Source organism: Polyodon spathula, chromosome 21 (assembly GCF_017654505.1).
Source record: "Polyodon spathula isolate WHYD16114869_AA chromosome 21, ASM1765450v1, whole genome shotgun sequence".
NCBI classification, from domain to species: Eukaryota; Metazoa; Chordata; class Actinopteri; order Acipenseriformes; family Polyodontidae; genus Polyodon; species Polyodon spathula.
This window is the reverse complement of record NC_054554.1, coordinates 19,613,668-19,640,371: the sequence shown is the minus strand read 5'-3', so window position 1 is coordinate 19,640,371 and position 26,704 is coordinate 19,613,668. Positions and strand designations below refer to the sequence as shown.

General features: G+C 41.0%; 3 protein-coding genes across 5 annotated transcripts in view; 1 reads left to right on the top strand and 2 right to left on the bottom strand.

Annotated features, from left to right (window-relative positions):
* LOC121296055 (nuclear prelamin A recognition factor-like) overlaps positions 1-11,382 on the bottom strand; it is a 32,990-nt gene extending 21,608 nt beyond the window's left edge. Inside the window, exon 1 of the mRNA XM_041221221.1 lies at positions 11,294-11,382. The gene's annotated coding sequence lies outside the window, so the exon portion shown is untranslated. The remainder of the gene's footprint in view (positions 1-11,293) is intronic.
* LOC121296236 (cytochrome b-245 chaperone 1 homolog) lies at positions 967-6,922 on the top strand. Its single transcript, XM_041221580.1, has 5 exons — positions 967-1,054; positions 2,277-2,350; positions 3,492-3,588; positions 5,916-6,060; positions 6,799-6,922. Exons 1-5 carry the CDS (start codon positions 967-969, stop codon positions 6,920-6,922), a joined length of 528 nt encoding a protein of 175 aa, XP_041077514.1.
* hexdc (hexosaminidase (glycosyl hydrolase family 20, catalytic domain) containing) lies at positions 9,908-23,460 on the bottom strand. 3 transcript variants are annotated; one of them, XM_041221214.1, is made up of 13 exons: positions 23,264-23,453; positions 21,349-21,484; positions 21,093-21,202; positions 20,293-20,380; positions 19,195-19,359; positions 18,756-18,939; positions 18,453-18,524; positions 16,895-17,096; positions 15,435-15,517; positions 15,258-15,336; positions 13,374-13,475; positions 11,294-11,383; positions 9,908-10,675 (listed from the first exon to the last, which is right to left on the bottom strand). In XM_041221214.1, exons 2-13 carry the CDS (start codon positions 21,445-21,447, stop codon positions 10,504-10,506), a joined length of 1,446 nt encoding a protein of 481 aa, XP_041077148.1. In that variant the 5' UTR covers positions 21,448-21,484; positions 23,264-23,453; the 3' UTR covers positions 9,908-10,503. The 3 variants fall into 3 exon arrangements, with proteins under 3 accessions (XP_041077148.1, XP_041077149.1, XP_041077150.1); XM_041221215.1 differs by lacking the exon at positions 23,264-23,453 and adding an exon at positions 22,315-22,618; XM_041221216.1 differs by lacking the exons at positions 9,908-10,675; positions 11,294-11,383; positions 13,374-13,475 and adding an exon at positions 13,482-14,341 and having other exon boundaries at positions 23,264-23,460.
* Between the last annotated feature and the right edge of the window lie 3,244 nt (positions 23,461-26,704).

The window sequence follows — 26,704 nt, the reverse complement described above, 5'->3', positions numbered from 1 at the left end:
GCTGGTTAAGACACCGGGAGGAAACAGGAACTGCCCAATCCTCTCCTTACTTCCCCGTTGATGTAAAGTGGCACTGCAGTGGCCAGATAATTCAATTATTTGGTACGGCGGTAGTTTAACAACATTGGCGTCTGCTCACTTTTTAAACTTTTTACAAAATAACTGAAATCACCTCCCAACACATTTTGTTTTCCTGAGGAGACTATATCGACGACGGTTACAATAACGTCTTTGTTAAAAAAAAGAAAACGAAACGTTTCCGTTTAGCCTTATCTTTGTTGATTGAGATACAGCATGAGCCAGATTGCAGCAGGGATGTGCAAACATTTGCTATAATCAGCATTTGGGACAACGGTTCAATCTAGAGAAGCTTGGATGGAAGCGTCGAACACGCTGCTTCCGGGGCATTGATACGCGCATGGTTTACTTGCATCTGTCACCCAAGTCAACCCTGCTTTATCAAAAGTAGTGTGAAATCACGTACCCGACCCGCATGACATCGGCTCCAGACCTGGGTAGGGCATGCCAGTGTGAAAGGGACTCAAGTTGCTTCATGTGTTGTTCAAACTCACGCCAATCAACCATTCGGTCAGACCATTTTATTTGTAGCATCCTGTTTGAAATATTTGCATATCATGCTTCCTGCTTAAACGTGAAACAAACCAGAACCAAAATAGTCTGAAGCTGAGGGAATGCAAAACAACTTTTTCAGTAACAGTGGCTGTATCAAACCCCAAGTGCCCGCTGATGTGCCAGGCAGTGGCCTGAAACCTAGTCTCCTGAAACAAATTTCCAAGCCACAAAGTAGCTTTGTGTTCCCTTGGCTTTAGCCTCAAAAAATCAAAGAAAGTATTTTTTTTTTTAAATTGGTGTTTGTGTTTAATGCCCTAGGGAATGCATTGCAGTTCATTCTGAATGCATGCCCCTGCTTTATAGCATTGCAATGTTTATTTCAGTGTTGCAGACATGGGGTACATGACAGTGGAGTCTCACTCGCACACCCACGTCCACCTCAAGAGGCTGCCTGGCTTGCGGTCCTGGGCTCTGTTGGTCGGTAAGTTATGTGATCGTGTCTCCAGCATTATACGGGATCTTGCTTAATAACTTATTCATGAAGAGGAGGCCATTATTGCATCTAACCAGGGATACCACGATATTTAATTGATAAGCAGTCTGAGTGGCTTTGATAGGCAATAAGCATCTAGCCATGCTAGATATCGGCAGTAATCTAGTTACATGGAAGGTTTCAAATGGAGATGCTCTTGGTTATATTATTGAGGAGAATCAGCACAGACCTTTTAAATTTACAAAACACATTTCAGAAACCATCTATATTACATTGTACACTGCCTGGCCACTTTATTAGGACCTGTAACTAATATCAGGTTGGGCCACCTTTGCCCTGATCACAGCCTTAGCAAGATAGGCTCCACAAGTCTTGCAAGATGTATCGAGTGATGCTAATCAATTCAGACATTGGTAGTTCAGACTTGACAAGCTATTTAAGTGTCACGCTGTCTATCACTTGGCCTAATTGTTTGTAATAACTCCCTTTGTTTTGCCATTCTGATATACTCTTGGAGCAGCCGATTGCCAATGCTTGCTACCATGGCAACTGTGTACCCATCTTCATGCCTCTGTCGAATGCTGTTAGATCTTGTCCTGTCCCCATTTCTGGTGGACTGTTTGTACTTGTGCTGCTCCCATAGCTTTATAGTTCTGCAGGGATCACATGGTGCATCACATGATCAACCTAATTTGCATCTCTTATTCAGAGTGATGCTAAATCCAATTGGGTAGACCAGTCCCAATGAAGCGGCCAGTCAGTGTGATTGTTATATCACGAAATTCAAATGTTTTTCACATCCTAGAAAATGACACAAATGTAAATTTACCAGTATGTCAAGGAAACCAGAGTTATAGTGAGGTATGTGACCCGGTGTCTGCTGTTATAATGGTTATGGGGCTGTATAGAAATTGGGTGAATCTGCACCTATGTGGTATACAATAAGAATTAGACTGAAGACTAAGACTCTTTTGTGAAATGGCTCCTAGACTAGTAGTTTTTACAAAGCTTGGATTATATCATGACTACATGTGTGAAATAAGTGAACTTTATTTTTATTTTTATGTATTCAGGAATCTCATCTATTACAGCTCAGGTAAGACTTCTATCCTTGACTGTAGAGCTGCATGAAGCCTCCACAGTGTTGTGATGTGTATAATGAGCAGGCTCACATGCCAGTCAGCTCTCTTGTGTTGGTTCTATGTTGCAGACAGCTGGATGTGGAAGCTCTTCTATGTGTCTGGGTGCTGCTTTGTTGCTATACAGAACCTGGAGGAGTGGGAGGTAAGCTTGGTGTCAGTTCAAAGAGCCAGTCCCTTTCATCTGTTGAAGACCTTTTTGGTTCTTTGTAATATGCAGGTATTTCAAGTGACACTAAGATGCTGCTGCTTTCTGGTAATCCTGTGCTGTAGTTCAAACCCACTCCATTGGTCTAGCTACAGTCAGACCACGTGACCTACAGCAAAGGTACCAGGATGCAGCAGTTCATCCAGTAGTGTTGTATTTCAAATCCTGAATTATCTTAAAAAATAAACTTAATAAAAAGGTAGTAATACAATGTATTTGAAAGCACCGATTAGCACTCGTTCCACGCTGCTTATTGTCCTTGTTCCTACACCCCAAACTGTTAAACAGCCACACCATCTACATCAAACGCAGGACCTCAGCAAATTCCACAAGCTCCGTGCCACCTTGCCACATCCCACACTGCATTTCATATTGGCCTCCATCTGTGTGAGCAGGGTACAATCCAGTCTGTAGCAGACACGTCAGCAAAGATGATGTGACACAAATGCGCTCAAACGGAAATGTACTGGGGCAGAGACAAAGCGCCATATATTGTTGTTTAGGTTTTAATCCACAGCTGGGGTGCATTCCCCCAGAATAATGATGCAGTCAGAGAACCAATTGTTTTCTAATTGTGATGAAACTTGTATATTGAGTAGATGAGGATCTGGGTTATAAAATGTCATAGTCATGATACTGATGACTGATGATTTTATTTAATTGCAACTTAATTTTGTCCAGAAGTAGTTTAGCAGTTTAACCTTTTCAGTATGAAGAGCGGTCATTTTACTGTCTTTCCTTAGGTGACAATGACAAAATGTCATCATTTAATATATTTTTAAACATAAAGCTGGTTTCACTGACCTCGATTAGCACTAGTCATTTCTCTTGAATTATATTACAACTGTAATATGTTTGTAAAACACTTCAATAGAAAGATTTTACAGCAGGAGCACAAATATTCTGAAATTGTTGAATTTAAAATGAGTGTTCTTCAACATCAATTCAGAAAGTCACTTTTATCTATCTGCTTTCAGAATAGCTTTCTTCATCTAGAACTGTGCATATTTAAAAAATATATATATCTCTTTGGTACTTGCACTTGCTCTTTTTTTTTCTTTTTTTTTTTTTTTTTTAGGAAGCCATTTTTGATAAATGTAAAGGTCAAGTCATTCTGAAGTCATTTAACCTCTACACCAAAATACTGACCATGTGGAGGAAGGGACACGAGCAAGGTAAGAGGGCCCTTTCAATCCATGAATAAAGCATATTTCTTTCCAGTGGTAGATACAGTGCCTACAGAAAGTCTACCCCCACCCCCCAAACTTTTTTCACATTTTGTTGTATCAGTGCCTCAGAGTTTCATGCATTTAAGTGAGGATTTTTTCCACTTATCTACACACCATACACTGTTAAAGGTTTTATGTATTAAAAATACAAATCTGAAAGATCATAATTGGATAAGTCTCCACCCCCGAGTAAATACTTGGTGGAAGCACCTTTGGCAGCAATTACAGCTGTGAGTCTGCTGGGATAGGTCTCTACCAACTTTTCACACCTAGATTTGGCAATATTTGAGCATTCTTCCTTACAAAACTGTTCAAGCTCTGTCAAGTTCCTTGGGGAGCGTTGATGGACAGCAATCTTAGTCATGCTACAAATTTTCAATTGGATTTAGGTCGGGGCTTTGACTGGGCCACTCAAGGTCGTTTACCTTTTTGTTCCTTACCCACTCCAGTATAGCTTTGGCTGTGAGCTTTGGGTCGTTGTCATGCAGTCTCAGCTTTCTTGCAGAGGGCAGCAGGTTTTCCTCAAGGACATCTCTGTGCTTTACTCCATTCATTTTCCCTTCTATCCTGACAAGTGCCCCAGTCCCAGCCGATGAGAAACATCCCCATAACATGATGCTGCCACCACCATGCTTCACAGTAGGGATGGTGCTCTTTGGGTAATGAGCTGTTGGGTTTGCACCAAACAAAGCTTTGCATTTAGGCCAAAAAGTTCCATTTTAGTTTCGTCAGACCAAAAATCTTTTTGCCACATGGCTACAGAATCTCCAGAGTGTTTTTTTTGCATACTTCAAACAGGATTCAAGGTGGACTTTCTTGAGTAATGGCTTCCTTCTTGCCCCCATAACATACAGGACAGATTTGTGGAGTGCTTGGGATATTGTTGTTGCATGCAAACTTTGACCAGTCTTGGCCATAAAAGCCTGTAGCTCTTGCAAAGTTGCCATTGGCCTCTTGGTAGCCTCTCTGATCAGTCTCCTTGCTCGGTCATCCAGTTTGGAGGGACGGCCTGATCTAGTCGTGCTGGTGCCATACACCTTCCACTTATTAATAATTGTCTTGAACGTGCTCCAAGGGATATTCAAGGCCTTCTGATATTTTTTTATACCAATCCCCTGATCTGTGCCTTTCAACAACTTTGTCTCAGAGCTGGTGCCTCAACCATGAGCCTTGGTGCTCATGGTTGAGTCTTTGCTTTTAAATGCACTACCCAGCAGAGGGAACCTACAGGAACTGCTGAATTTATCCTGAAATCATGTGAATCACTACAATTTAACACAGGTGATGGCCACTTGGTGTGTGATTTTGAAGGTGATTGGTTACACCTGAGTCTATTTAGGATTAGTATTACAAGGGAGGTGGACACTTATCCAACCAAGCTATTGTAGTGTTTTTTTATTTATTTATATATTTTTTTTAATTTTCTAATTTCTAGAATATTTTTTTCCCTTGGAAGTGGGGTTGGATGTGTAGATTAAAAAAAAAAAAAAAAAAAAAAAAAAAAAATATTGCATTTTAATTCCAGGCTATATGAGAAAAGGTGAACATTTTGAAAGGGGGTGTAGACTTTCTATAAGCGCTGTATGTGGCACTTAGAATTGTGCATGTTTGTAGAGAACCACTAATCCAATTGTGATGCAACTTGCTATGAACATTCTTTATTGGCTGTCAGAATCTGGGAATATACATATTTATGGGGGGCATCTGTCCAGATGTGTCTCGCTCTCCATATATGCATGGTACTGATCATTTGTATGTTTTACCTGTGCATGTGAGAGAAGGATTTTGGTCCTCTGACTGGCCAAAAAATGAATGACCTGCTACTGAAGCACATTGTTTGAGTAGAAACAGATGCGTCTTGCCCAGTGTTCAAGGATTCTGTGATTCGGGCCACTGTAGTATGGGTATTCCCTGTCCCAGTACGACACGTCTGCGGACTGCTTAAGACTGGAGTTGTGCATTCTTTCTTTCCGGGGCTGGTTTTCTGCAAACTTCTTCATTCCACGAATAGCGGCCAGTGTTGAGTAATAAGCTCGCTGTCCTACCCCTTGTGAAGTCACAAATCTGCTTTCCCATGATTGTTGTTGAATACTGGGACACAACTAACACACAGTGATGTCTTGTAACCACAAATATTTACATTAATTGCAGACTTTTTTATTGGCCAGTCAATGTATATAAGAAACCATATTCTCCAATGCCTAATGGTGTGTCTCGCACAATTTCTCCTTGTGCTGAGTGTGATGCTGTCAGTTCGCTGCTGTGTTGTGCAGTGGTGGCCGAGCTGAATCACCTGAGGGATGTGAGTGTGGTGGAGGAGAGAGTGCACTACCTGGGGAAGGGCTACCTGGTGGTCTTGCGATTTGCCACTGGATTCTCCCACCCGCTCACTCAGAGTGCCACCCTTGGCGGGAGGAGGTATTGAATCACTTCCTTTTTATATTTTACTGAATTCAGTTTTGCTGAAAGGTGAGGGATAATGGCATTTCAGGCAGGCACCTTGAGAGTTTCACCTCACAGCTCCAAGAACCTGTCCTGACCTGAGCACCCTCTGTCTGCCAGTCAGTTCTGGGCCTCTCTCATTACAAGCAGAGACTGCAGAACTATGTGGTTTTTATTGCCAGCAACTGGGTTTTATTGTGTATGTATGCATGTATAAGAACCTCTTATCCCATTCTTATCCAATTTTGGTAAGGACCTTGGATAGCGGTCTCTCCATCTATAAACCAAACTTAAGTTTTTAAATGTATCTAGAGCTATAAGGGTATGAAACAGCAAAACTGTTTAATTAGTTATCTTAAGGTAGTCTTTCTGTAAAGTTATTTTATGCTGAAAAAGATTAATTTGTATGTAAATAACAACTGAACAGTTTGAAACTCAGAGCTCTAACTTGGTTTTTAAAAATTATAGGTCATCCCCCAAGGTTATGGAAAAGAGAAATTTTGGGCAGGGCATGAGTAACACTTCTTTTACACTCTACACCTATCCCGGCACTGTTTACTTTCACCGTGTGGTTTATGCATCAAAAACGCAGAACCACCTCCCAGTGCTGTAATGACCCATACTGGTATTGTTAGTAGTACTGCTTGATAGAGTAGTTTGTGTTCAGCATTGCATGTTTTCCTCACTGATTTATTCCCCCACCCTACCCTGCAGCGATGCAGACGCTATCGCTGAGCTGCTGAAGCGCTTTCTTGGGCTGGATAAAGTAGAACAGTGGAAGAACGTCTCTGATTCGGATAGCAGCGACAGTGACCAAATCAAACTCGATGAAAACTAAGCAGCTGCAGAATCCTGGCGCCCCTCTGTTCCCAGGATAGGTAACCAGGGGCGAGGGGCGGTGATAATGTCACTAATGGTAGTAAGAGCCAAGATTGTGGGTGGAGAAACTGGGTGAAATGGAACCAGCTCCATGAATCTGTTGTATGCATCTCTGGCTAAAAAATATTGAAAATTACGATATCGAAGTAAAAGAAAGGGGGGGCGACATTAAACATGCTGAAAGAAAAGCAAACTAGACTATTTAATGTGTGTCCCGCAAAACCAAAGTATGGAGGAAATACAGGTACACAGTGGGTCTGTGCTACATTCCTGCTTGTCCAATCATTGTTCTGGTGGTAAGCTGGTCCTATTGCCAGCGCCAAATACTACCACGTGGCTACTGATTTTAAACACATTACTTTTGACCAATCAGGACATGAATAGTTGTACTTGTTCAATTGTTTGTCAAGCCTAAACACAAACACTGTTGTTTCAGTAGTGCCAACATCATCCAACTACGCTGTCTGCTTAGATGTGGCCAAAACTTATGTTTTGCTTAACATAATAAAATTATTTAAAACACTTAGACATTCAAGGGTCAATTGTAGCGTGTCAGCGGTTTAGTCCACGGCACTACAAAATCCCCAGCAACTGAACAAAATGAATCCCAATTGCAGCATACTATCCTGGAAATCCAGTTAACTAGTTTAGCTGGTCTGATCAAGTGGACCAAGTTAAACTTATCTAATACATTGTGTTTTTTTTTTTTAAGAAGATATGGTAAGCAAAGTACTGTAGAACAACAATAAGAGAAACACTGTGAAGGCACGGTATTAACAATGGAAAAGCATTTGTAAGTGTAATGTTAGTGTAAAATTATAATGGTCATTTTTACAATGGCCGCAAGGTTGGATCAGAAGTTTAAAATGCTTATGTATATAAAACAAACACATTATTCTCGGGTGATGTAATACAGACATGAGGAATGTAATTTGTTTTCAAGTGCATAATCCATACTAAACAGATTACAAGCAAATATTGAGAAATAACTGAGAAATCAGAGCACAGACTAGCACAGTCTGTATCTTCACAGGGCTAATCCACTTAATCAAGTTCATGTGGGTCTTTTTTGTGACCACTAAGGTCTGGTTTCGTAAGCTGCAATCAGTACTAAACTTGAGCCAGTTTAACTGATTATCCCAATGAACCAACCAACCTTTGGTACACAGTGGTACTAATGTTAGTCCAAGCAAGTGGATGAAACTCATTTAATCCCCGTTGGGTGCTTCAAGTGGAGTAAATGTGGTATGCTGAAATTGACACGTGTTTAGTTACAACTGTGAGTTTAAAGTATGATACAGTGTGTAAAACAATAGTTTCTATACTGTTCATTGACTACAGTGAAGTCTGAGACGAGAGTGTTGGTGATTAGAATAGACATGACATAACTATCATATTAAAAACATCAATGGATCAAGCTCACTCAATCACAGGAATCAGTGTACAATAATGTGATATTTATAAAGTGGATTACTGTTTAAAAAAAAAACTATATATGGATAGAACAGACAGACAATTACATTTTAGCAGCAGTTCTCATTATTGCTATTTACTATTTTCAGATCAGTACAGTATGTGTAGATAAACTAAACTGATCAGTACTTTTAATCAATCTGGTACTGTTTTATCACAATGTTTTGCAATTATTCAATCTGGTTATTCAAACCTTTCTCAATAGAGCAGGTACTCCAAACAGTGGAAGTATTTGCAGAATCTTAATGGAATTCTATTTTTGTTTAATTTTGATTTAAAAAGTAATACTTAGCCCTCTGTTCTACCAGTCACTTCACATAGACCTTGGTCTTCTGAGCCATCTTGGATTGATGCTTAAAATCCAAATGGTCTCTTCTCACCAGTGACTGCCTTTACAGGGCAGTACTATCAACCTTTCAGTATTGTTTCATACCTTTTTTAAGCGTACTTGTTTAACCATTTCTCAGACCCTGAGCTTATTAGAGTATATCTCACATTTTAAAAAGTTTCTTAAAGTACAACTTTGTTTCTTACATTCATTAAGTCCAATCAATACCAGACTGTTGGCTAACCCAACACTTATTACTCTTCAAAGTTAGAACAGTGGTTCTGAAACGGAGGGGTGGGGAAAAGGTCTAATCGTGCAAAGTAACATTTTAAAAGATGGATGTTGTGAAAGTAAGCACATGCGTCTTTTGCTACAGTAATAACGGAGAATGCTGAATGTTTAATTTTTATTCAAATAAAAGACAAGGATCGCTGTTCATACATTAAAGACATAGTACTTTGTTTTACAAAATCAGCTGTCTGTCTGATATCGATGGCTTATCAATGTAACATGCTAATACTGCTTAGTGGGATAACCAAACAATACAACTCGGACTTCAAGTCTTCTGATAAAAGGCTAGAAATCCACTTGGGGATGAAACAAAGGTATTGACTAGAGCACTGCAAGACCACATCTTCCAATATGGCCCATAAGGGGCACTGTGTGTCCCTAATTTACATAGGGTTGCATGAACTTGCATCTGCATTGTATAAAAGGCAGCTCTTACTGCACTAACAGGTTAGTGGTGTCTGGCACAGGCAGACCTTGGAATAGGGAACATACCTTGTACGCCTTTACTATGCCAAAAAGAGCAGTTTTAAGAGCTTCTCACTGGGAATCAGGAATTCCGCCAGGCTTTGGCAGACTGTGATGATGATCAGCTGTTTACAACATCCAGCCAGGAATACAGGCGGTTTAGTTGCAGCAAATGGAGCTATTGAACCTGATAGGGATTGAAATGGAGAACAGGGCCACCTATGGAACTAAACTGTGCAAGCAGTGATGTTGATCACTGGGCCTTGAACAACAAATATATATATATATATATATATATATATATATATATATATATATATATATATATATATATATATATATACACACACACACACACACACACACACATATATGATTTTTTTTTTTTTTTTTTTTTTTTTATATATCAGTGTTAATATTCCAGTTAGCTCTGCCCTGTAATTTTGTTCAGGCAGTTCCCTTAACCCTTTATCAGTGACCAGGTGTGAAACTGCACCCCAGCGTGTTTAAAATAAACATATCTCATAACCCTCTGCAGATCCCAGGATATCCTTACCTGTGATTAAACAAGGTAAAATCGATGAGCATGTCATTGTCGGACTCGGGAGTAATACTTCCTCAAAGTGCACACGGTAAATTGATTTATCCCTACACATTTATTTATTGAGCCAATAGTCATTTTCGTGACACTGCATCTACGTCACAGGGTTCTCCTTCTGAGCAGTCCTTAGCCCTTTATATGTAAAACAATGCAATTTACAAATAACTGTTGCTTATCTGGAGCAATTAAATCAACAGAAAAATGAATCAAGCGATCCGTGCAGGAGATCATGTGGCACACCAAATTCCACTTAAATCAATAGTAAAATTAATCAAGCGATCCGTGCAGTATACCATGTAGCACACCAGATTCCAGGGCTCTTTCTGTGTCACAGCCCGTTTTCTCCAGCATTGCTGTTTGATGAGCCTGCAGGTGTGGTACTCTAGTGACACTGCACCTGGAGAGTCTCGTTCAAGTCCTGCACTAGGCCCCGGAGCCTGTCCAGGGTGGGGCTCACGTTCTCCTGCAGCCACTCCTCCACAGTGTCAGGATAATAAATCTGAGACAGAGCTGCTTGCAGCTCCTCCAGCACACACTCCCACCTCAGCAGCAGCCTGCAGACAAACACACCCACACTGCTGACACAGGACATGGAACACTCAAGCCTGATGGTGTACCATGGTATACCAACACAACCCAAACACACCAGGGGATTATTCTCAGAACATTTCCTGCAGTCTTTTGTTAACTCTTATTTAATGAAAGGCAAAAAAACTATTTCATTTGACAAACTTTGAACCTAACATCCAAGTTCTCCAATCCTAAGCGCTTTTTAAAGTAGTGAACACCTCTATAAATGCTGTTTGGAAAGTTTCTTGCACTTTCTTTTAACTATCAAATTTGTGGAGTTTTGAAATAATCAGGTTTAAAAAATAAAAATAAAAATTATATATATTGTACCCTATTATGTTAAATAATTAATGGCTGGTTTCACAGACATTGATCAGAACTCAGTCTACCTAAGGTATTCCATGATCGGTGTTATCAAGCTCTGTAAAACCTGGCAGCATGGTTTTAAACCCACAATTTTGACTTTCCTTGTGGGTGTAAGTTGCTCCCTAGATTGTGGTGCTTCTTTGTAAATGTAGCGCAATCAGTGGTACAGTTTAGTCTACTGCATAAGAGTTAGACCTAGTGGTACTCTGACATCAGAGTAATACAGCCTTCCTTACCCTTTGGCTTCTGGTTCGAACTGCTGGACCATGATAGGGTGTGTGAACTTGTGCTTCCTGTGATAGGGGCTGAACCAGCCAACAACAAACCTGCCAATGAAAGAGAGCCAGGGTTAGAGAGTACAGACACTTGCACAGCTTTGAGCACCTGCCTTTAATATTAGACAGCACAGGTTATTGATAGCAATGAGTCCGCATCGACGTTAAATATTTAAGGCTGGGGTTTGGGTTAAATGATGCGGGCACTGTATTCTAAAATGTTCTTTTCTGGGTTTTGTGACCCAAAAACTTTATATATAATATAATATATATATTATATATATTATATATATATATAATAGATATATATATATATATTATATTTCGACCGATATAAAATCAAATGACCTCTGTCGATTATAAGCTGGCACATTTAGTTTACTTGGAGACAGCTAAGACAGTAAAAACATTAAATAAAAAAAAAAAAGCCGACTCCATCCCTGCTTTGATCCATTCAGGAGACTTGTCCTTCCACAATCAATGCACCCTGCATTTATCTCGTAAGTACACTAGTTACATACTTCTTTTGAAAGAAATCCAAAAGGTCTAAAGGAGGATTGGAGTATATGGTGAAAAGCAAAAATTCAGGATGGTAATCATGTACACAGAACCAACGGATGGCATGTATGCGTGTGTCTTATTTTGTAAAAGAATAAAGAAAGCATTAAAACAGAAAGAACATCCTCCACGCAGGCCCCTGTGTCTTCACACATCCTTCCCCCACAGCAGTAGTGGGCAACCCGCGGACCCCTGGGGGTGCAATAATGGCCCTCTATTCCAAGCTTGTACAATAAAAAAACAGTGCGCTGTAATATAGCCGCATGCTCTGTAACACCGTGGAACAGATCTGTCCAGAAAAACAAGCTGTTGATGGTCAGCCGGAATGAAACATTGTAGCCTTCCAGTGGAAGAACATGCTTCCATGCCTGCTTCTCCCTTCTGCTTGTCAACACATGGAGTGTATTATGAACAGCGGTAACCAGAAATTCTAAAAACTTAACTACAAGAGCACCACTCCTGCAATATGCTTTTAAACAGGTCAAGCACACTAACACAAAAAATATCCTGGACAGATGACACGTTTTCTTAACTGGAAATTATGTGGATATTCTGCTTTCTTATCAATCAGTACAGTGCCAATCAGATTATTAAATTATAAAAATATCATACAAAGTAGTGGCTTTCCTCTACCGACTCCCTTAATTTACAAAGCATTGCAAATAATATCACAAAAATAATAATTTCACTATATTTTGTAAATATTTATAAACACCCCCCCATATGATGTTTTTTCTCCTCAACGCAGTGGGTCCCTCCCCATACAGCACATATGTTCTGAGGTCGTGTGAGCATTCTCCAATCTATCAATTTTAGAATTATTTTTACAAAGAGCAATCCAGAGCAGATTTATTAATTCTTATTCTTAAAAAAAAGCAACAGTTCCCAGTTAAACCTTAAAGATATTGCATTTTTAGAAAAAAAAACATTGGTTATCTTTAAAACTGTCTACATTTTAATAGTCAAGTCTCACCGTGAGAACAACATGGATGTTGTTTAAGTTTAATTTGTGTGATTCTTTACCGCAGTGAAACTGGGAAGAAAGTTTTGATTTAACAATAACAAAGATAGTTTACAATGGATACATGGATACAGAAGTGGCGAGGGCAATGTAATAAATAAGAGTCAAATTAGCAACAGACTGACGGGAATTTCTCTGCTCAGCGACTATGTGCTTGCACCAGCCTTACGCCTGACTTCAAAATGAGGGCGGAAACTATGGTCTCCCAAAAGTCACATTAATGGTAGGAACTGCACACAATAATTATATTTGTTATTCAATTGAAATGGCAGCATTGCTTATATTTTAGTCAGTGAATGTATTTTGGATTATTTCTTTATGTATTTTAATTGGTGGTTTCTGGCATGTGGGTGTATTGCTGGGTCTGGTGGCCCTCAGGGCTTTTTAGGGTCACACATGGGGCCCTGTCATTCATTTCAGGGGCCCACCACTGTCCCAGGGTCTCCCATGCACAGTCCTGACCTGTTCCCTTCCAGCAGCTCATCTCCTGTCACCTTCAGAGATCCACTCACTTCAGTGACCAGCCTCGCCACCTCACAGCCAGGGAAGCTCCCAAAATCCTCTCTGCATTGCGACGACAAGAAAGAGTGAGTCTACAGGTACAAGGCACTCAATCCATCCCACTTTCAGAAAGATCACGCTATTACATGTATATTGTGTAATGAGTAAAATCTGTTTTTTTGTTTTGTAATAGCACAATGTCTGACAGAATCACTGTTTCAGGGGTGAGGAAATTACTAGAGCACACCCCACACCACCCCAGTGATCATTTTTATACTCATTACAGAAATCCACCTAGTTAAAATATACTGGTGACTTTATTAAACATGACCAATACCCTCAAGTGAAAGTACAGCAATACATGATGATTAAATGCATGTTTCATGAAATATTAAACAAACAGAAAATTCAGAAGGTATTCAATATTGGGTTATTTGGCAACGTTTCTTGAGTACATATTTGCTAAGTTCTGGAAATAGAAAGAGCCATCATATTATGAGCAGAGTCACTTTCTTTAGAAAAACTTATTATATCACTTTCAAATTGCAGTGACCAACAAAACCAAACAGGACTTGAACAGAAAATGTATTTGTGCGGTGATGTTTCAAGCAGTCTGCAAATACTCTTTCAGAGTAATTCTCTTTAACTGTTATGAAACCAAAACCATGTGTTAACACCATGTAACAGGGGAGACCTGCACTGACTCTCTGGACGCATTCATAGTGCTGCAGGTCGAGGGCAGCAGCACCTGCAATAACCGCCTGTCAGTCACGACATTGACATGGAGAGGTGGGAAAGAGGGTGTGTGGGCTTTCCCTCTCTCTGAGTGGCTGACAGGAGGGCTTTGCGGGGTTGCTGCATCCAAAAAAAAAGGACGCTCTGCGGTTCCCACGGTTCTGCCCCCTCTGAGACGAAACAAAATGGAAGCTCTGCCTCCGGACCGAGCACGGCCGGATGAAAGAAAGAAAACAAAACAAATCATTAATTAAAAAGAGAAAGGAAAAACAAACAACCAAAAGAAAAGAGAAAGATTATAGAGATCGGGGAATCCTTGGGCAGACCCTGAGTGTGTATAGGTGGAGGGAACACCGTAGTGTAGCCGAGTGCAGTACCTTTATTTTGTAGTTTTATTACTGTTTTATCTTCCCTTTTTCTTTCGCCTTTTGTCATTTGTGATTATTATTTCCAGAGCACCTGCAGTGGACTGTGTACCTGTATTGGTATAACCGTGGTCTTGTTTAACGTTGCCGGTACTCAAGCTACTGACAACAGCGCCCTCTGCGGGTTGAAATAAATCAATGCGCCTCAGCGGCGTTACAAATTAAGTCCTGTCTCCGTGTCAGTGAATTGCCCACCACCCTTCCACACACCACAACAATAAAAGCTACCATTCCTTCATTTATATAACTGAGTACCAATCGATGGCAATGAACTTTGGTGGTGTTCTGGGAGATGTAGTTGTTTGTCTCGTTTAATCAGAGGTTACATTTTCCCAAGGACTACAATCGCAGCACTGCAGATCTGTTGTACACATTGGGAGATTTATATGGAAACAAGGAAGTGAAATCAAAATTATTATGTCAAACGGATAAAAGAAAAGTTAAGCAATCTCAGATTAAAAAATGAGTTGTTTTTGTTTGTTTCTTGCGTAAGATCAGATTGCAATTGATTGGTACTCAATAACAATGGAAAGTTTTGCGTTTGTATTATGTAATTAACACTTGAGGGCTCTTATTCTATTTTAATTAATACCCAAGAAGTTAAAATGGAATTACTCAGAAAAGCCAGCTATCTGCACAGCCCTAGTCATTATACAAGGCAGCCCTATACACTGAGAGCAGGTACCGTATAAAGGTGTCCACTTCCACTGCAGAGATCCCCAGGGTTTGTTTCAAAGTCTGTTCTGCCTCTTCAGTGAAGCTGCCTGGAAGAGGGAGAAATTGAAGAACACTGAAACTCTTCAACACCAGGGCTTCTGCAAACCATGGGTTTACAAGCCATCGTTCCATTTCGTGTATTTACCGTGCTGTAGAGTCTGCAGGCAGGCAGCCAGAGAAGGAATGGCCACTGGTAGTAACTCACATAGCACAGAGAAGTGGTCGTACCTGCAGACACAATCCACAAACATATTACTGCCTTTATCAACTGCGGCTTCAACTTCAAACACACTTTTGTGCATTGTTTTGCAAACAACATCCCGACATGTATTCTGTAATGCATACATTCAAGAGAAAATGTGTATTTGATTACATGATGACAAACTGTTGAAAAAAGCACATGTCTAGCATATTGATGTAACTCAGTGGCTGATATCTCAGTTTAGTGACTGAGAAAACAATCAGAAGTAGCGGTGTTAACAGTTTAGAATTTAAATGCTTAAATGTTAGTGTTAAACTTTTTGAATTTTGCCTAAATGTTTAACCATTGTCAAATATGTAGTCCACATAAAGGTAAGTCTAATTTATCACAGCCTTTTCCTCTCACTCTCTCCCATCTCCACCCCTCTCCTGTCTCCTCTCTCCCATCTCCACCCTTCTCCTTTCTTCTCTCTCATCTCTACCCCACTCCTGTCTCACTCTCTCCCATCTCCACCCTCTCCTGTCTCCTCTCTCCCATCTCCACCCCTCCTTTCTTCTCTACCATCTCTACCCCTCTCCTGTCTCCTCTCTCCCATCTCCACCCCTCTCCTGTGTTTCCTCTCGCCCATCTCCACCCTCTCTCCTGTGTCTCCTCTCTCCTGTCTCTTCTCTCCTATCCCCACCCTCTCCTGAGTCTCCTCTCTCCCATCTCCACCCCTCTCCACCCTCTCTCCTGTCTCTTCTCTCCTATCCCCACCCTCTCGTGTCTCCTCTCCCATCTCCAACCTCTCTCCTGTGTCTCCTCTCTCCCATCTCCACCCCTCTCTCCCATCTCCACCCGTCCTTTCTTCTCTCCCATCTCTACCCCTCACCTGTCTCACTCTCTCCCATCTCCACCCCTGTCTCCTCTCTCCCATCTCCACCCTCTCTCCTGTGTCTCCTCTCTCTCATCTCCACCCTCTCTCCTGTGTCTTCTCTCTTCCATCTCCACCCTCTCTCCTGTGTCTTCTCTCTTCCATCTCCACCCTCTCTCCTGTGTCTCCTCTCTCCTATCCCCACCCTCTCTCCTGTGTCTCCTCTCTCATCTCCAACCTCTCTTCTGTGTCTCCTCTTTCTCATCCCATCCCTATCCCAACCTAATTCCTAGGGGAGGGAGAGAAGTCTCAGCAGTGGATACAGTTAATAGCTATACACATGCAGTCTTATCAACAAACATTGCAGTAATATATTACGATGTTACAAACATTCCCAATATGTTAAACTCTGAACGTTCAAATGTTTAGAAAATTAAAACGGAAATGAACAACCCCTAACTCGAAGAAGTAAACTGCAGCCTGGACACGTTTAAACTCCAGTGACACGTTTTAGTCAGCGAGTGGCAGTGGACGCTGTGCGATTCCTCACCTTTGCCAGCCGGTCAGTGCAATGCCCTGCAGCTGGACAGCCCCTCTGGGCACAGCCTTGACCACCTGCAGCCACCGTGTGTGATTGTCTAGGTGATTGCGGATGCAGGTCAGGCACTGGTTGACCTCTGTGGACCCTTTAAAAGAGCTGGCGATCCACAGCTTGGTCAAGCCGGCTTTCTGGTACTTATCAATTAAAAGCACTGCGAATCAAGACAAAACAACACTTTAAAATCCAATGTATACAGTGCCTACATCAGTGATAGGGTTTGTCTACTTCAGTTTCTTAAAGCTTTAACCAGTTGTTTAAAAAAGTAGCTTCAGATTTATTTTCTTCTTCTTTGTACCCTTAACTTTTATGATGTGGTTCTGAGTGGTTATTGAAATTACTCAAATATTATGTTTTATTTTTGGTCAGAAAAATAGTTTGCATAACAATAGTTTGCATAAATCAACACTTTAACGGATTACAGTACAACGTCGCATATCCAACCCCCTGTGGACTGTGATAAAGTCGAATTTGCGAACATCTATAGAAAAAGCATTTACACATTTACAAATAGGTTAGTGACAAAAACAACATGCAAACTGCTTTAAACATGGGGACATTTTTTGCTTTAAAAGTAAGCAAACATAAATGAGATTAATTCGGCTACAAATACACTGTTGCTATGCGGTTTGCTATAATCCACCTCCACGCAAAGCTTTAAAAAAAAAAAAAAATACAAACAGTAAATGTACAGTAACCTGCAACTGATGGCTCCTTTCATAACTCTAGAAATCCCTGCCTTCCTGGTTCTGCTTTCTTAATATCCGTCACGGTATTTAGAGCTCTTTCTTGATATTGCCAACAGCCGATAAGCAGCTTGTTTTGACTATTGCTTCGGCTATTTTAAACAAACGGCCGGTAAGCATTGTGTTTATGAAGCTTGGTTTGTTTAACTCAAATGCATTTAAAAGCTACAACAACATGCTGCCAATATCTGCAAGCGTGCGCTCCATCATATAAACACATTGCACAAAAAATAAGCTTTCTCAGCTAGTGTATTGAAATGTGACTGCTACATGTAGCTGACTGACACATGCACACAGCCCACCTCTATTAAAGGGGAACACACCCAAAGGCCGATTGCTATAACGCTTTCTTTCTGTTTCCATCGCGGAAGCTGCATTTGCTGCCAATGCCATTACTCTCATAGCCTACTTTTAATATTTATTTATTTAGCAAGGTGGTTAATTGATCAGGGCGGTTATGCGACGGTCGGATATGCGACATTTCACTGTATATCTAAATACAATACAGCTGGATATGCAATGTTGCACTGTATAGCTAAATACAACCACAATGTCGACAGCAGGCTTGGCGTGTATAGGAGAAACAAGCAGACACACAGACAGGATCAGCGCAGCAGCTCTCTGCTTTTTGAATAAGGACACAAAAAAGTAAAATTCTGAACTGTCCGACTGCTAGCCCAACTTGTCCGGCCAGGTGTCTCATATGTCTTGCTCTATATTCGGTGCGTGTGCTATCGTGGCCTCAGTACTTTGTCCTCTCCTACCTGTTTTCTCCACATCCAGGTTGGGGAGATAGTCCCAGACCATTGGCTCCACTAGCTGCCCAATACCGGACTCTGCAAGAAGAGAGAAAACCCAACCCACTTACTTTTAAAACGGTATATATGTTAAATACATTATTAGAAACAGTACTTGGGCAGGAACTGTACTTTAAATTATTTACCTCCAATGACTGTCCAATTACTTTCTTAAGGACACACAATATAATTTTTTCAGCTCCCTGTGTTTCATTACTGGGAGCTGCAGTTTGTAAGAAGAGCCCTTGTCAATACGGGCTGACTCCTGACCTGCGAGGAAGTCTGCACTCATGCGCCTCAGCATGTCGTCCCACATCACAGGCCTCACGGCAGGGTGGGACCTCCGCAACTGCTCCGCCACCTTCACCACGTGAGACAAAAACAGACTATCCAGGAGCCGGTCACTGCCGCTGAGCCACCGCTGAGACTCCTCCCCCTCTCCTAAGAAATACACCTGTCATGGGAGAAGGGAGAGGAAGGGGAGACAGGAGGCAGAGGAGAGCAGAGACGGGGGAGAGAGGAGAGAGCAGTTACAGATGCCTGGCCTTCCTCCCTGAGGAAACACAACTTCCTTGGGAGAAGAGAGAGATTATATCTGCCTCCCTCCCCCTGGAAATAATCCCCAACACCTCATCAGCTCTGATGTGTAGCCAGGGTACCTTCTCTCCCCTCACGACTATCTCCTCTCCTTTCCTCTCCTCTCTCTCACCTCGTCAGTTCCAATATGTACCCAGCGTGCTCCTGGGTGTAGTCTCAGCACTTGTTCAGTCATGGTGTGGATAAGCTGAAGGGACTCTGGCAGGTGGGGGTTCAGTGCGTTGGGAGACCACTTCACCTCCCGCAGGTGAGAGAACTGCTTGTGCTTCAGGACGAACTGCGAAAGAGGAGGGGCTCAAACTGACACACAACAAATACTATAATTCGGAGTCCCCAAATGGCTCACTTGGTAAAAGCACAACAGGCCCATAAAAGAATGAGGGCTGCATAAAACCAAGACTGCAAACTGACGAAATCACCTCATTAATGCACTTGGGAGCTGCTGTAAGGTGTTGTATTGTTTTATGGATTTCTTTTCTTTCTTCAAAGCACAATGAATATTAGTATACATTTTATGAGACCAACCATGTTATTTTTGATTGTGACAACAGAAGCTTATTTGTGAGGTTGGGGACACCAGAAACATATTATCATCGACATCATGGCTCCGGATCAGTGTTTTATATACTTTAAGCATCAGGCATTTTAAACTCACTAGAGATCCACTCAGACATTTACTTTACAAGGTTGTTTTTATCAGTTTCCAGAAAATCCAGGACTTTAGTAGATACATTTGCAGGATGTACAGCAGTGTGCACCTTTATTAGAACACATACTGCTTCTGTTGTTTTCATTTGTTGTGCATACAAAACCAAACCACTGTAATTGAAAATCTTGGAGAATTGTCAAAATAGGCAAATTACTTATTGTCTAATTTAATTAATGACCATACATGCAATTCATTTAAAATAGTAAGAGAAAAGGAACACATAGCCAAAACTTGTAAAATGCATGAGACTTTTTAGAAGTTGTTTAAGGTATCAATATAAAGCACAACGCAGTCTAACATTTTCACATGAGTGCCTATCGTTTCTACATCGTTGATTACTGATGGAAAATTTAAATTCTCACACAGAGGTTTTCATGCAGGTAGGTATATAAAGGATATAAAATGACAAATATTGAGATGTTCTAATAAATGTGCACAGTACTGTATTTGTTTGGTGCATTACAAGACGTTATTCCTTTAACCTGAAGCACGCTCCCTCACCTCCATGTGTCCGAAGGTCTGCACAAGCGGGATCACCTCCAACCCATTCGACTGCGCCAAGTCCAGCAGCTCCCTGATTTCAGAAGGGCTGCAGAGACATAAGGGCTATCTGCAATAAAACAATCTTCAACAAAAGAGTACAATGAGCAAGCCGCTCCACCCAGCTGGGGAATTCGATGCGATTTAAGTCTTGACAGTCACAGACAAGGTTTACATGTGGAGTGAGAATGTCCCATGCTATTGTTATAAAATTATGTTAATCTAAATTAAAAAAAAAAAAAAAGTAGGAATGCAAAGATCAACTTGGTAATGTACTGTTCTTGTTTATTCATCACATCCTGGCGACTTTAAAAATCAAGCGTTTACATCCCTGTGGTTTCAACAGAGCATGTCTAAAGTGCCTCCAAGTACATCTGGGTCGCCAGAGTATAACCATTGCCATGTCCCCCTGTAGCACTCTGGCCCTAGTGGATGTAAGAAACACCCCCTTTTTTCTAAGAGGTATTTCTTGCTGATGCATTATTTACATGCACAGTTTGGCAGTTGATCAGGTAACTGGTTACACTCTGACGTACCAGCTGTACTTAGCAAGCAGAGCTCTAGTCAGATGACAGGGGTGCTTTAAACCTTTAAAACAGTAATCAGTGTGTGATGATCGAAACAGTAAATGATATACAAAGCGCGTCTAAACAACAAGAAAAAAACATTATTTCATGGCTGTATCATGTTTCTTGTTAACCCTATATCAACATGTTCTATCAGCTCACGTGTGTTCTCAATTGGCATACCTGGGTGCTTACCTGTATGCGTGTTTAGCTCTTAGGATCTCCAGGCTCCCTTCATAGGGAAACATGTCTTCATACTCCAGGAGCAGGGCGTTCGCTCCCAGTCGAGAAAACAGAGGGAAGAGCTACGAAAAACACAGCCACGTGCAAGACGTGCTAAATCAACTCAGGAAGAAAGATTCATTTAAATAGGCAACATTCTAGTTATTATTATTTTTTACATTAAAAAAAAGGGAGTGAAACCGAGAAGAAAGGTGGGAGTTCACTCTACCTGCGCCATGTATAAAATTCTGGGCGGGGCACCTTTCAGATCCAGGTGGACTATCTTCAGTCCGATTGGTGGATTGTCAGGAACCTCAGCCTCTGCCATTGTATTCTGGAAAGGGTTCTCTGTTCAGCAGGCCAGACTGGAAAAGTCAGATCAATAGCGGTTACCTTTGTGTTCAGTCCATTTTCTTATTGAAAAAGTAAAAATGGTGTTGCTTCTATTTCAAACGGTTTTAAAAAGATTGAACTGAATGATGTATTCAGATTACCTGTGTTTCTTTCTCAGTGAATACATTATTATAGTTTTTTTTTTTTTTTCTCGCAAGTATCGTTTGAAGCAATAAATAAAGGTTGTGAAAAGAAATAATGACACTGATGTTGTTTACGTCTCGCTGTAGAAAACAGAAATCAATGTTAAAACCGATGCCCGTATACAAATATAATATATATATATATATATATATATATATATATATATATATATATATATATATATATATATATTTCATAAAACAATCGTGTTTTTTGTATCGTAATGCATTGCACTGCATTTTTCCATGTTAGCTTTAATTACTTAAACACTACTGCAACCTACAATCTTGCACGAATATGCATGATAATTCCTTCCGTGGTAAGTCTGACACCGCCAGCCAGGGCCAACATTTTTTTGTGTTTTGTGTCACCACACCAAATTTCATTGAACAAAGCTTTATAATTGCATAGTGCTTTTATAAATTGTATTTTTATAATCAACATTATGGTAAAGAACTGTAGTGGCCCGCCTACGTAAACCATGAAACGCAATTCAACTGCTTAGGTCCATTCGCACTCAGTCAAACCACTGTCTCTCACAACTAATAATAACACGCAAAGCAAGATTTTCCAAGACCAGCACTTGTCTTGCCAGAGGAGGTGTACTTTGTGTGTGTGTACTTGCTAGTTAAACCTAAAATCAAATTTGGATACTTACTGTGACTTCCGTACTCCCTTTGCGATAAACACACATCAAACAAAACAACAGATCACATGGGCAAGCTCTGCACTCGTTTGCTTTCGTCTGCCTGGCTGCATTGTGTAGAATACGTGTATCCCCAGTTTGCGCATCAAGAAAGGGGTGCATACAATACTTACTGGTACAGATGTAATTTCTCTAACAGGCTTTACAAATTGCACCTGGACTCAGTATTACTGGAACACCTCTGCACAACATACCTCTTCAACTTAAAACTTAAAATTATACACTTTTCACCTGTGTATTTCAGGCAGAAACAGTATATAAGTAGACTTCGCTTTTTTTCTTTTTTTTTTTTTTTTTTTTTTATTATCCCTGCCATTGTAGTTTCTTTGCAATAAACAAAGTGGCAAATGGCACATTTTCATAAAGTCATAGCATTACTGGTGTTTACTTTTTTAAAGCTGTGCATGCGACTGAAAACTGTCAGATTTAACATAAATAAACTTCAAAAAATAAATGTGGACAAGGGGGTGTTGTACAAAGACAAAAAAACCCACCATTTTGGTTCTTGTTTATTACTTTCCTCATAACAGAAAATAGGATCACAACTAAACAAAACGTTGCTCACTATACGTAACATTTCCATCGCAGGTTTGACCAGTGTCTGGAAAGTGTGACGCATTTTCGAGTGATGTGCGTTACTGCATCTGTATCCCCTGATTCTGACTCGCTCGCCATCTCCGAAGCAACACTTTGTTGTCGTTGTTGTGTTAATCCATTTCAGACTCAGTCGTGGATTTTTGGCTTCGAATTAATGTGCAGCAATGTTTGTAAGAATAATCAGATAGTTTCGCCGCACTAAAGAAAATAATATTACTACCGCAGTTTGCATTTTTCACGACGCCTTCTCTCATTGCTAAAACTAAGCAAATGAGCGGAGATTTGTGCCAAAATGATAGCTCACCAGAATTAAAGCTTGGCCAATCTTCTAATTTGTTCCCGTATTAGGCCGCCAAACAAACAAACAAACAAAACAAAACAATACAAAACAAAAAACCGCTCGTTAGCAGAAACAAATAGCAAATCGCAGATTTCCACATTCTGGACAGAACAGCGCAGATGCAAATTCTCCGAGGGCTGCTGCGTGACGTCACTCAACTCCACCTGTAGAAATATGTGCAGATCCTGCAGAGCCCAGCGCAGCTTTGAAAAGTTGCTGCGGAGGCTGCCGCTGTGACCCAAAGAGATAACGAGTGTATGGAGGATATCCCATGCCAAAACTAAGAATAAATAAACACATGTAGAAATAAATACCTAAATAAATACATGTAAAAATAAATACGTATAGAAAGAAATAAATGTTAAAATAAATACATGGACATGTATTTATTTATTCATGTATGTATTTATTTCAACATTTATTAATATGTATTTATTCATTTATTTATTTCTATATTTATTTATTTCACTTTTGCCACTTGCTTTTTACATTTCGACTACGACATTTCCTTTTCTGCTTTGCTATTTACATTTTGATGTGATGCTAGATATTTCTTTTGACATTTCACTGTGCCAAAACTACTTCTGTGGGAGTTATCAAAGACTTCATTGGCTGGCAGAGATTGTTCCACCCATAGACACGATCCCCCACCCCACCCTTATCTGGGCATTCACAATTGATGTTGATCTGACAATTTTTCTCAAAGTTATACTGAGAGTTACAGATATTCTATGCCAGGGCTTCTCAAACTTGATCCTGGGGACCCCCTGTGGCTGCTGGTTTTCACTCCAAATGAGCTCTCAATTACTTAACTAGACTCTTAATTGAACTAATAAGTTGTGTAATTTGTTTACTTGTTTTCAGCTCTTAAACAGTTGCAGTTCAAATTACTTATCAAACGTTATAGCTAACTTTGCAACAGTTCAAGAGCTGAAAACAAGTAAAAAGGTCTAATTAAGCAAATCATTTCAATTAAGGGTCTAGTTAAGTAATTGAGAGCTTGGTTGGAATGAAAACCAGAAGACACAGTGGGTCCCCAAGACAGACTTTGAGAAGCCCTGTTCTATGCAATGTTATATTGAGCTGACTGAAATATCCAACATTTTTCTCCCTGTTTGCCACTGGTTAGCACTCCCAATTCATTTCACTTTGGATCCTGTAGTGTTGTAGAAAGGAACTTTTGAAACTGGGAGATGGGGTCTGATAAGAAGGCTTTTTTCTTTTTTTTACTTATCGTAAATTACCAAAAAACGATACACACACACACAAACACACAAATGCCCTCTTGCCCCCCTAACACTAACACTAATTATAATTATGATTTTACTTACACTAAAATATATATATATATATATATATATATATATATATATATATATATATATATAGATATATATATCATAGTTCTGAGACACAGAGTTTGCATCGATTTGATTCTCAAGTGTCTTTTAATTTTTGCTGCAAATTATTTCAAATTAAGTAGTGAGACACTACAAACATGTATGTGTATTTCTCAATGAAAAAATACAACACAGGACAGGCTGTATTTGATAAACTGTAACTTTAGTCAAAATAGTTTGAATTTCACCACCAACAGTCAACTATTGGGTTAGCCAGTGGGCAGCATCAACGCCTTTGGCTAATCATCAGCCAATGGAGTTGTTGATACTGCCCACTGGCTGTGATTGACAGAAGTAGTTTTGGCACAGTGAAATGTAAAAAGCAAGTGGCAAAAGTGAAATAAATAAATTAATGAATAAATAAATAGAAATGTGATAAAGAGAGAAAGGATTAATGTTGTAACTCTCCCTCCCGACCAGAAAGGGCGCTGTGTAAGGATGGTGGTATGCTGCCTCCTAGATGGGCTGTCTTGACGGTAGGTGGAAGCTGGGAGGTGGCCATATTAGGCGGAGTGAGTAGTTGCGCGTACCCAGAAGGACTCCATTGCAATCAACTGTGGGGCAGCCCTCTATTGGAGAAACCACAGCGAAGTGTTGATTGCAGGGAGGGGTTTGTGGGTTCAAAGGGGAAGCAGCTATGTCAGTCACCCCCTTGCGCTGAAAATGTAACTTACGGCCAGAGTACTGCTTGTTTTCTTTGCTTGTTACGTGTTTGTTTTTGTGTCTTGCAGAGGAGGATGGAGCCAGAGGCTGCAGCCACAAAGCCAGCCCAAGCTACTGAGCACCATCCTCACCTCATGACACCAACTCTCACTTCCACCCAGTGGATTTGGGAAGCACACTTTCGTGCACGGGATTGAGGATTGCAGATCATTTTGAAAACATGTTATTGTTTTATTTTTGGCCTGCAAGACAGCTGTGTACCCCCCCCCCCCCCAATACCATTGCTGGTAGAGGGGCGGATTTTGTATTTATTATTAATAAACACAGACATTTTGGGAGAATCACTGTCTGGACATTGTATTTATTGCCACACTGCTCACAGTTGGTGACCAGAAGTGCGATCCAAGATGGACACGGACACATTTTGAACAATATTGGAGGCACAGAAGCGAAGACACCAGGAGGGAATTGCGGCCATGATGGAGCGGATGCATGCCATGTTCCTGGAAACAAATCGGGGGGGGGGGGGGGGGGGGGGACACCGACGACTGAACGAAGGGGACCCTTACCAAAGATAAAGGTGGTAAAGATGTTGCTGGAGGATGATCCCGAGGCCTATCTGATAGCTTTTGAGAGGCAGGTAAGTGCAGCACAGTGGCCTCGGGAGTGGTGAGCTACCCAGTTGGGCCCCAATTTGATCGGGTATGCCCAGTCAATCTACCAAGCCTTAACAAATGAGGCCCTTAATTATGATTGGGTGAAGCAGACCATTCTCCAGCGGCAAGACATCACTGAAGAAATGCATAGGCGTTGGTTCCAGGAATACCAGCGACCTTCAGGACTGCCACTTCGTGTGGTGGTGCAACAATTCTGCAGCTCTGCCCCGGCACCAACAGTGCTGAAAAGGAAACAGCGCTTATTGCTATTGAACAATTCATTAAGGTGCTGGGGCCAGACAAACTGGGTCCAGACAAACTGGGCCAGCTGTCATTGACCCACAAGCTGGAGGCCGCAGTCAGATTGGCTGATGGGTTTGGGGACGCACTGCCTACCCCTCCGGTGGTTGCCATATCCGCTCCTACCTCCAACAAACCACAACCAATGGGCCTGAGGACCGGACCTCCACAGCACTTCACCCCCACTCCCCATGAATCAGCACTGAAATGTCACCCCTTTGGCAGCATCCCTCCTATACAATGGAGATCGAGTGTGACCCCCCCCAGCGGGCTAAGAGCAGAGCACCCCTCCCCACTGCCAAACCGGCAGCAGGACACGCAAGCTCTGTAAGAGCCCTTTTGCCCCACTTGTTACGAATGCCAGGAGGTCGGTCACCTCGCCAGAA

Excerpts from the sequence above, each read along its gene's own strand:
- LOC121296236 (XM_041221580.1), top strand. The coding sequence starts at position 967 with ATGGGGTACATGACAGTGGAGTCTCACTCGCACACCCACGTCCACCTC. Across the intron at positions 2,351-3,491 it reads AGAACCTGGAGGAGTGGGAG|GAAGCCATTTTTGATAAATG; the intron begins GTAAGCTTGGTG and ends TTTTTTTTTTAG. Across the intron at positions 6,061-6,798 it reads GCCACCCTTGGCGGGAGGAG|CGATGCAGACGCTATCGCTG; the intron begins GTATTGAATCAC and ends CCTACCCTGCAG.
- hexdc (XM_041221214.1), bottom strand. The coding sequence starts at position 21,447 with ATGGCAGAGGCTGAGGTTCCTGACAATCCACCAATCGGACTGAAGATA. Across the intron at positions 20,381-21,092 it reads AGAGCTAAACACGCATACAG|CCCTTCTGAAATCAGGGAGC; the intron begins GTAAGCACCCAG and ends ATGTCTCTGCAG. Across the intron at positions 13,476-15,257 it reads GAAGTGGACACCTTTATACG|AGAGGATTTTGGGAGCTTCC; the intron begins GTACCTGCTCTC and ends GTCGCAATGCAG.